The sequence below is a fragment of the Ornithodoros turicata genome, chromosome 1, assembly GCF_037126465.1.
Source record: "Ornithodoros turicata isolate Travis chromosome 1, ASM3712646v1, whole genome shotgun sequence".
Classification (NCBI taxonomy): Eukaryota; Metazoa; Arthropoda; class Arachnida; order Ixodida; family Argasidae; genus Ornithodoros; species Ornithodoros turicata.
The window spans coordinates 19,413,634-19,423,921 of NC_088201.1; the positions used below are offsets into that span (position 1 = coordinate 19,413,634).

Below are 10,288 nucleotides of genomic sequence, written 5' to 3' on the forward strand. Positions count from 1 at the left end.
TGTCATGATGACGTTTCTCTGGTAGAGGTCTATTCGAACGCTTTGCATCTTACCCCCTGTGGGCGCGCAATGGTTCAGCTTCCTTTCAATGGCAGCGGTTCTTACTTCCTAAATAAAATACTGTCATTGATTGAATATAGCGTTTTATGGCAAAAAAATGCCATGAAGGAACCGGAGAGAAAGCAAGAAAATATGTGGACGTGAGTGAAAAGCGAGTTACCTGAAAAAGGAACGAGTTCCTCTGAAAGTTACCACGGCGCAAAAGTACCGAGTTAAGTTACAAGTTACCAAAAAAAGGAATTTAGTTACAGTAACGAGTTACCTCGAACTCTGGTAAATAGCGATACGTACGTGGTGCGATGGACCGATGGACTGTCACAGAAAAACCCTCAGCAGCTAGCGATAAATCATAGAATATGTCATGGTCCTTCCTACATAAAAAAAAATCCGTGCACCGCGAATCAACTGTGGCTATGAGCGAAGTACAGATGTGGACAGCAGGTACAGACGTGGGGGACAGGGGGTTAGTATGCGTCATGGGCCGACTTTAGGAGGAACTGTGCCGATATCCGTCTAGCGGATAGCCTAAGATCCTTCTTACTTCCATGGACAGCGTTGTTACTTTTTGCAAATTGTTATTACAGGTCTATCTGCTGTGTCTTGCCGTAGCCGGTCACTAACTGTTCCGAGGCTGAAACACGTACGCAAATGACGAATACAAGCCTTCATTTTCAGGTTTCCTATACCAAGTATTACCTAGTACCTATGGTTTAAAGTACTTATAGTCTACGATAGAAATTAATTCTCACGTGATAGATTCAAATGACCTTTTATTTTCCTCTGACTTATATGTTGTAGTATGTTGTCTCAACAGTGGGATGCAAAAGTGCATTTAAGATGATTCTACGGCGTTTTAGCCTTTCTTTTTCTTCTCCTTGATGATGACAACTTTGACATCTTTCTTTGGTTCGGAGTAAGGAGTTGTTGGATAGGTTGTGCTCTCGTGTGCAGGTTCTTTGCGGTATGTGGTGTACGCCGGAGTTGGGGCGTATGTGCTGTACGGTTTGTAGGTTGCCTGATACGAAGGGTACTCCGTCGGGTATGTGTAGATCTTGGTCTGCTTCTTCTTCTTCTTCTTGAACTTGAGAGGCTTGCAGACGGTTTTGCAGACCACAGGTTTGTATTGTCGGTACGGCTGCTGGTACTGAGGAGGCCGCTGATACCCGTAGCCATCGTAGCTTGGTGATCCGTAGTGAGGTGAGTAGTAGGGATAGTCGTCGTCGCGAGCTACTTCAGCGTTACCCTGATCCCTGTCTTGATCTGAAGTCGAAACGAAATTTACGTAAACAAATAAATGATAGTTGCGTCACTCTGTACCGGTGGCGTCACTAGGGGGGTGCGAGGGGTGCGGTCCTCTACGGGTGATGCGATGGAAGGGGGTGACGCGCCGCATCAGTACCATCGCTTCCTCTCTATTTCTGCGGCGCGATGACGTCAAAAGCAACGGGACGAGCCCTCTCTGAGCGCATGTTCTTTCTTTTTTTTTTTTGTCTTTTCTCCTACGTGTGGTGTAATATTGTTACTTATCGCGTATCGTTTGGCATGGAAAAGGATCCATTAATGGGAGACGGTGTGACGCAAAAAGCTCCCGCACCGGGTGAAGCGTACCCTATAGCAGCGTTTCCCAAAGTGTGGTCCGCGGACCCCCAGGGGTCCGCGAAAGTGTTCGTGGGGGTCCGCGACCGTCTCTCACATTTCAGTGAGGATTTTCGTCCCCACAAACACGCGCTCGTTTGCCTGATTTCCAAGCTGCAACATGCTGCCCGATTTCCAAGCACCCAGAACTTCCAAAATTGCTGCAAGCATGCTTCAACGGCTAGCTTGTAATTTCTGATAGAAAAGTCCTGCAATGTGCGTTTGTCCGCGTCATACACATACAAACAAGAAGAAGAAACCAGTCCGGAATCGTTTCTGAAGCAGTATCGAAAGCACGCAACAGCTGACGAGGTTGCTGGTTATGTACTGAATGTGACGGTGTGTGTGCGTGTGTGGCGGGGGGGGGGGGGGTCCGTGAATTGGTTCTCATCGCTTCCGGGGGTCCGTCACCGCCAAAAGTTTGGGAAACACTGCCCTATAGTGACGGCACTGCTCTGTACCAGACTACGGTACTTTCTCTTTGGCACTGGGCGAGGATGTGCTAAAGCCTCAGTGACATACGTGGGAAGGGTACAGTCGTTTTTATGTAGCGTGACTGCTATATGACGGAAACACACACACACACAAACGCGTTGCTTCTTGAGTATTTAACAGACGCTTCTATTAACTTTTTGGACACCGTAGGACTTCGGTCCTCACTGTGAGGCGATTCATCATACCATTCCATCACATTACCGCCATCAATGAGGTAGAGTGTCGTCCCTGGGGATGAAACTCTCCAATAATTTTCATTAAAATAAAGTTGTTCTTCTTCGATAGAACGATAATCCAAAAAGGGCTGCCAGGTACACGTATACAGAGAGAAAAAAAGGGGGGAACCGGTGTACCGAAGAGGGGAGCAATGAAAAAAGGGGGTGACGTTTCCAGCGAAAGCTCTTCTTCAGACACTTCAGTCTGAAGAAGAGGTTTCGCTCGAAACGTCACCCCCTTTTTTTTCATTGCTCCCATCTTCGGTACACCGGTTCCCCTCTTTTTTCCTTCTTTGATAGACGCTTGCATGACAGGAACGAGTCGATGGGATGACGTAATAGATATGCTTAGACGTAAGCATTGCCGCAGTTGTAGCTTAGGTGTACAAGTGTACGAAGTTGGGGTAGTTGGTATCCTTGTCCGTCCCGAAATAAATATTCTGTCAGTTGTGAGTACGCAGCCGTGGCGTCGACTTCGTGTCTTCCCTATGGTGTTTATTGCTGCATTCAAGAATATGTAGCATAGGTATTAAAATTCATACCGCTAGAGGGAATCACGCCCCAAGAAGTTATGCGTCTCATTATTTGGTGTGTATGCTGCCAGTAACATCCCCTGCTCTAGGATACCGTGTGCGTCCTCACCACTTCTCGCTAAATATGAACCTCGAAAATATTCCGAAGGCTGTTCGGTTTTCATAACTGTAAATATCGCATGAACTACTTGGAGCCCGCGAGTAAGACTAAACGAAATGAACGGACGAGTGTACCATTGAAGAAGAGAAAACTCAGCATGTTGACAAAATGGCTTCTTCAACCAGATCTTTCAGGATAGACGTCTCCTGAAATCGTCTTCCATCGCGGAGTAGTGCCGGTTGACTGACCGACACACTTGCGCCTTCCTCGATGGTGCACCAGTTATTTGCTTTAAATAGCTTGCTCTGTGCTATGGGGAATTTTTGTTCGCAGGGTTCTCGTAAACCTGGCTAAATTTCTACACGAAACAGGTAAAGGCGTGTTCTCCTCGAGTTCATCTAGGGAATGACATATTTTTGAAGATCTGATACGATCCACTGATTTTTGGTGAATTAAAGTTTGTAAAATTTTCAATACATGAGGGTCTACGGGAGATGCAACAAAATCGCTTCTCTCGACACGCCCGCCCGCGATATTTGGGCCAAAATGATGTCATTCCCTACAGTAACAGTCAGGGAATTGATTGCAATCAACAAGTTTGACAAGCTTACTGCGGTTTTCTAGATCCCTGCGAATGAAAACAATGGCTTTGTGGTTTGCTATCATGTCCTGCAAGCTGGCGCCGATTACATTACTTCCTTAAAGCGCGGGAGGAAACAATTTTGCAACGGTGCGGCCAACTCTCTCCGGAAGCGAACGCTAACTAGACCGCATGAGTCCCTCTTCTGTTGTATCGCACTCTGGCGTCAAGGTACTTACGGTCGCTGCTAGGGTACATAGCTTGTCCCTCTGTGATCCATAGTAATAAGGTCCAAGCCGCCAGGCAAGCGCTGATCAGCAACTTGTTCCCCATGCTGTTCCTCTGATGTCCAGAAGCTGACTGCAGCATGCCTTGTCGCCTTGTGTTAACCTTGGCTTTTCAAGACGCTTGTTTTCCTGGACAGGTCTGAAACTCAAGATAAGTTTAGCACGTTCATAAAATCTGGTGAGACCAGTCCCTGTTGACACTCCCCATAGTGCACGCCATTATATTCTTGAGAACATAGGGCAGAAAAGCAAGGGAGATTCCGTCGTTTATCATACACGTGCAGTTGCATTGTTCCGTTGTGTCAGCATCATTAAACTGAGGAAGCGAAAGCCAGGCCACGTGAGAGAGATTTCTGTCATTCTATTTTACCTTATAGTTCCAGGTAAGATAACACCTGCCCGTCAATTCCACACGCTTATTTTAGGGCATGTATTATTTGCTGCAGGGGCTCTTCGAACGCAGTGCAACGAGGTATTCAGAACGACTGTTACGCGGAATTCCTGTGGTGTAGACGGCAACATTGCAGACAGCAACCAAATCGACAAGACAATATCCCTTAGAGACTCGTAACCCCTGCTTCGTGGTGGCTTCTTTAACACGAATTCAGAAAAAAAAGATTCTATAGTAAACCTTTCAATAACGTGTCTCACTTCCTTTCGTTCCATCGCCATTGCGTAACCATCGTACTGACGGTACCCAATTTGGAGTAGATTTACCTAAAATGAGTGAGTTTATACGCATGTGTGGCGATATATTGCCAGTAACATTTTAGTTTGGATTAAATCATTTCTGATTAATCTCTCTGACGATGTACAAGGGTCGTTCAAGTTTGACCGATACTTTTATTTCTTTAAATACAATTGAAAATTCGGTAAGCACAAATCTACGTCAGTTTTTTTTTTTTTTTTTTTTAATGTTCACCGTGCGCATGTATAGACACCGCTGCCATCGCTGTGATGCCTTTGGCGTCGAAGGAAGTGGGCTGCTGTCGTAGCCACTGCAGCACATCTTTCTGGAGGGCTTCATCTGTATATGGGACGTCTTTCCTCCAAGGTGCTCAAAAATGGGCCCAGACAAATGGTAATCTCTTGGGGGCTAAATCTGGGCTGTAAGGGGGCATGGGGCAAAACCTCCCAGCGCATTTCGGCCAGGGTTTCTACCGTCATATTCGCTGTGCGATGCCAGGCATGATCATGAAGAAGAGCGGTCATTCCGAACAACATCCCAGGCATTTTCTTGCGAATTGCGTTTCGAACGGCACCCTTTGTCAACGTGGAGCAGTACTGGGCATTAATCGTGACCCCTTGTAGAAGTGCATGTAGAAGTCCACATGGATGACTTTTCCGAACAGTAAGTTCTCGTGAATGATTGTCTCCACGCTGCTGACACTAATATTACGCTGGGCTAGAATATGTCTCGAACTTTTACTCGCCGGTTCTCGAGGGTGGCTTGCTCACCGCCTGCGCTGTTCATGGCGTGACTGCAGTCGGACGAACGTGTCCATGTGGTTCATATCCCGTCCTTCGCCGAACTGTCTGCACCATTCGTATACACGCTTCCTCTTGACAGTTGTAGCTCGTTCCCCATACTGCGCCTGTAATATTTGCAAAATCTCAACTGGTTTGACGTTCTCCTTCACAAGGAAGTTGATTATGCATCGCTGTTTCACAGCTACAAACACACTATGGTCTATATGCAGACACACATACAGGCTATACAGACACACTACGGACATTCTAGCTCACCACAGACACACTGCTCGCCGCCATGATAGCTGCCGCTGCTGCACGCGCCGCTGACACGAGAGGGATTGCACTCCGTCCTCCGCAAGTTTTATTCAGTTACATTTACTCAATGATTTTTCTCGAGCAAAATTCTCCGTCAACTTTTCACAGCCCTTGTATTTACAAGCGAGAATGACTCCGATGTCATACACGTAGTTTCGGGCATACCCTGTCAGCGGAGTTCGGAGCGTAGTTTCGAATGTCGAGATGGTGTGGGAGATGTAAGAGGGAAAGGTGCGGTCAGCCTGCTCTGTAATGGCGACTCGGTGCACCCAGGGGAGGGAGAAGAGGGCAGGGGAGAGATGATGGTGGCACAGGAGAGGGAGAGGTGTGCTTACCCGAATGTCGAGATTGCTTGATACGTTGCTTTTCACGTTGACGATCTTCGCCTGTCTGCCGATGAAAGTGTCCCCTATAGCCAGACAACTAATACTCCCCAATAACAACTCACTTCAGTGCGACCTTGATAACCTTGAGTTATCCAAAGCAACACCATGTACTGGAACTGTGAGTGCATAGGACCGGACAGGTAGTACAAGGTTGCATTTCCGTGTGCAGCCCTGCGAAGTGAAGCACTGCACTGCTAAGACACCAGCCAGCGACTCGCATGTATAGGTACTTGTTTCAGTACTACTGGTGATGGTGCAATACGTTGCAAATGGAACGTCCATGAGGGTATGTAAATATAGTTTTGCTCTTCACCAAAGAAATATTGTCGCACAGGATACCACTGATGTCTACTTTACTTTCTGATGTACTGCTCTTGGATTCTGAAGATTTTCATCTTTTCGAGTCTTTTTCGGAGCACTCCACATTCTTTGTCTATTTTGTCTAAAAAATTATTCATTAGGAGCTTCATCAATCATAACAGCTCACGAGATGTTGCTGGTAGCAAGCGCATTTAAAACACACAACAACTTTGTTCTGGACCTTATGGTTGGGGTGTTTCATCACCACTGGCGATACTCTGCCCCATTTATTATAAGCATACTTACTTTATGCGAAACACTGTTCTTGTTTCCATGTACTGGCCCAAACCAAACCTAAAGGACACTTAAGAGCAGAGATGAGGAAGTTACTCGACAAAAGGAACTCGTTAACTGTGCAAAAAATGTTACAAAGTTACTATAACGAAGCTACAGGCAATGAAAATGAACTTCAAGTTCCTAAGGTACTTTGGAAACGTAATATGAGTTACTTTCAAGTTACTTGTTACCTAATATATACAGTTTTTAGTTAGTGCCTTTTCTATAATTAATTCAGATCTTGATCTCAGAACGTGCGGTGCAAGACGTTTTATAATAGTTTTGATATACGAAAACTATACCTATATTTGACATGACGAAAACAGCGTGCCTTTCTCTACTTATTTATTGAGGCATTTGATGATTTTGAACTCGTAATAAGGTTCTTCTGCGGCGCACAATACAGGCGTTGAAAGTTCCAAGGTTCTACGAGTTGTCCTCTACGCACATTTCGTAGAGCCGCACCAAGTTTTAATCTTGCTACCCAGTGCCCTCTGTCATTATAAATATACACTACTCGTCGCTATAATGAACGTCAACTGAGTCTCCTAATGTATACGGCCAAAACAGAATTCGTAGCGTTCATCGCGCAACAGCAAGCCGTGCACGTTCGACGGGCGTGCTCGTGCTGTCCTCTCGCATTGGAGAGGGACGACGCAGCTTGCGATGTTTGTAGACCGCAATCGAACAAAAGGAACTTACCCCAAGTGACTTTGAAAAAGTCATTAAAACCATAATCTCTCTCTCTCTCTCACTTTGAAAAAGTGAGCTAAAATAGGAACGAGTTTCTCAAGAAGTTACTGGAGTTCAAAAGCAACGAGTTAAGTTAAAAGTTACCGAAAAAAGCAGCTTAGTTACAGCAACGAGTTACTTGTAACGAGTTACCCCTAACACTGCTCGAGAGAACTAAAACTGATCACACACACACATCACTCCGTTCACGAAGGTGTACTCAGTGCCTGCCCCGCCCACAGGAATACCCAGAAATGATCTTTTTTTTTTTTAAACAACTCTCTGTAACACTTTTGAACAACACAGTGTCTCACTAAAAGCTATCCAGCTTTTATCTTCCCCCAACAAAAATATAGCAACAAGAGAATGGTAAAGGAACAACAGGATTTTCACTGCTGCACTCTAAAAGCAGGACTTCTCCGCATAGCACACTGTGCGCCAACCATTGCCAATTGGCAATGCCATGGGCAGTGGTTGGCGCACAGCGTGCTATGCGGAGAAGTCCTGTTTTTAGAGTGTATATACACAGAACTTTGCCGCATAGTACGCTCTTAGCTAACTACCATCCCGAATGACATCATTCTGCCCCCTGATTGGTAAAAAACTGGAGGGTACGCATTTTTGTGACACTTATATGCAGTTATGTTAATTGCCACAAAACGACGTACGTTTCGCGCTTTAAATTCATAAATCGCGAATAAAAATACATTTACTATTTGTTTTCACACAGAAATGAGTACGCTTTCTGTTACCCCTCTTTGCTTCCTTGCCTCGAATCCCTCCCACCTCTCAATTTCATTGCGCGAAAGTTCGCTACGTGAACTCTAACGTCGGAAATTGCATTTTGCGTTCACGTGTGGAACGCCGTGCGTCGGAACCATCGGAACCGAAACCACGGTACACAAGAGCGGTTCTTTAGTGCTCACCTCGAAAGATGGCGCCACACTGCTTCGTATAGCTCGCCATGGAAGGTCATGCGAGCAATGCCCAAAAAGAACAGCGTTTGCCGGCACCAGGAAACGAACTCAAGCTCTTCTAATTTAAGTTCAGGGACACTAACAATTACGCCATATGGAACACAATCGCAACAGAACTTTAGAAATATGATTTGGGGACGGGCTATACCCACTAGACATGTAATGTAGTGACAATGAAAACCAACCACAATATTTTTGTTTCGTTGCGAAAATTAATTTGGAGGACAAGCACTGTAACTGCGAAAAAAAAAAAAAAAAGTGCCGACAGCCTGTACCTTATTTTGCGGTTCGGCTTTGAGTGACGCGTTACACAGTATTAAGTTTCAGTATTTTCAGTATTTCAGATGGGTTTTTATTTCTGTATTAGGTTTGGAAACGTATTGCAACTGCTCTGTTTCCTTAAACGTAAACGTTGTTCCACTTCCCCAGCGCTGCAATTTTCCTCATGCCACCGTGCGGACGAGCTCACCAATTTTCAGCAAAGTGCACTAACTGGGGTCCACTGTGCCGTATCACATCCGTTCCACTTCGCTTGTGCGCACCTGCTCATCATAATGATATATTGGCCGTGGCCGCACCTTACACGGGAGCTGCATCTTTCAAGTGCAGTGGCGTGTCGGAGAAAAAGTGTCGAAATTATATCGGCCTCTTCTCGTTTTTCCCTTCACGGTGTCCTGTGGAAATATTCCAATTATTACTTTTGATCGCATCTCAAAAATATAATATGTCTTCTCACTCACCTGAAACTTTGTAGAAAGCTATTTTTCTCACGTGTTGAGAATGTTTGCGCACGTTGGCGTTGTATGCTGAACCGATCACAGAAAATTGTAATAAATTCGAGCTATATGCATCTAAATTGTCTATTTTTATTGGAACTTGCATTTGTCTATTATCTACTTATAACTAATGACGAGTTGCAGTGGGTAGTAAAGTGATACCATCGCTAAGCATTATGTACCTGAAGATGGATGGATGGATTCTGCGGCTTTACCCTTTATAGAACGGGCGGTAGCTTGGGCTACATAGCCTAGAATTAGAGTATTATAGTTTGAATAACCATGTACCAGCGCCTGTGCGCGTATTAATCTTGTAGCCAGCGCCACCTGTTTCGGTAAAGCAAGCTATAAGCAAGCAGACGCAGATGAAAATGGCGACTATAGGATACAGAAGTCGCGATTCACATAAATGCATAACTATACAATATAGTATAAGGCCGAAATGCGTAACTTGCGATTCTCTGTGCTTCTTGTAAGCCGTTGGTTGCCCTAATGTGACGTTGATGGAAGAGCTCTCTCTCTCTCTCTCTTATTCCCGTTTGCAGCTGAATAACATCAGTTAAAACTCAAAAGTGGAGGAAATGTCTCCCTCTTGAAGGCGGCCGGGATGACATAACCCAGAAGGCGCCGCGTGACTGCACGCACTTCACGTCGTCGTCTTCTCGACCCCCATCTGCAGCGTGCTATATGGAGTGCTCTCACCGAGCACCCCCCCCCCCCCCCCCTATACTTTTCTTCTTGCATCCGTATCTACTCTTTATCGAGACAGTGTGTGGTGTAGGACGTGACAAGGAGCAGCATTCATTGGTTATATGGGTGCGAAGCGACAGTATATAGTCGTATAGTATAGCGACAGTGCGGCATGCAAAATGTCGCCGCATTGCGAACAGGTGCTTGTATACTTTGAAGGATATTCTCCGTACAATATTGCAGCAAGTCAGCCGATAATATCGTGACACACCAAATGGATTCGGTATTCTATGGGCTGTGAAGTCAAGGCACGCGCGAACACTCAAGGTTGTATATATGCGTTATTACCTTATCGGCGGTCGGCTTTATTTTTTTTTTTAAAAGCTGAATTCGAAATT

The 10,288-nt window shown here is 45.4% G+C and overlaps 1 protein-coding gene and 1 long non-coding RNA gene across 2 annotated transcripts; both read right to left on the minus strand.

Annotated features, from left to right (window-relative positions):
* Window positions 1–813: 813 nt before the first annotated feature.
* On the minus strand, window positions 814–4,026 carry LOC135397393 (uncharacterized). Its single transcript, XM_064628976.1, has 2 exons — window positions 3,858–4,026; window positions 814–1,320 (listed from the first exon to the last, which is right to left on the minus strand). Exons 1-2 carry the CDS (start codon window positions 3,985–3,987, stop codon window positions 914–916), a joined length of 537 nt encoding a protein of 178 aa, XP_064485046.1. The 5' UTR covers window positions 3,988–4,026; the 3' UTR covers window positions 814–913.
* Window positions 4,027–9,007: 4,981 nt separating this feature from the next.
* Window positions 9,008–9,550, minus strand: LOC135397399 (uncharacterized). Its single transcript, XR_010423639.1, has 3 exons — window positions 9,383–9,550; window positions 9,165–9,230; window positions 9,008–9,098 (listed from the first exon to the last, which is right to left on the minus strand). It is a non-coding gene; the product is annotated as an uncharacterized LOC135397399 (long non-coding RNA).
* Window positions 9,551–10,288: the final 738 nt, after the last annotated feature.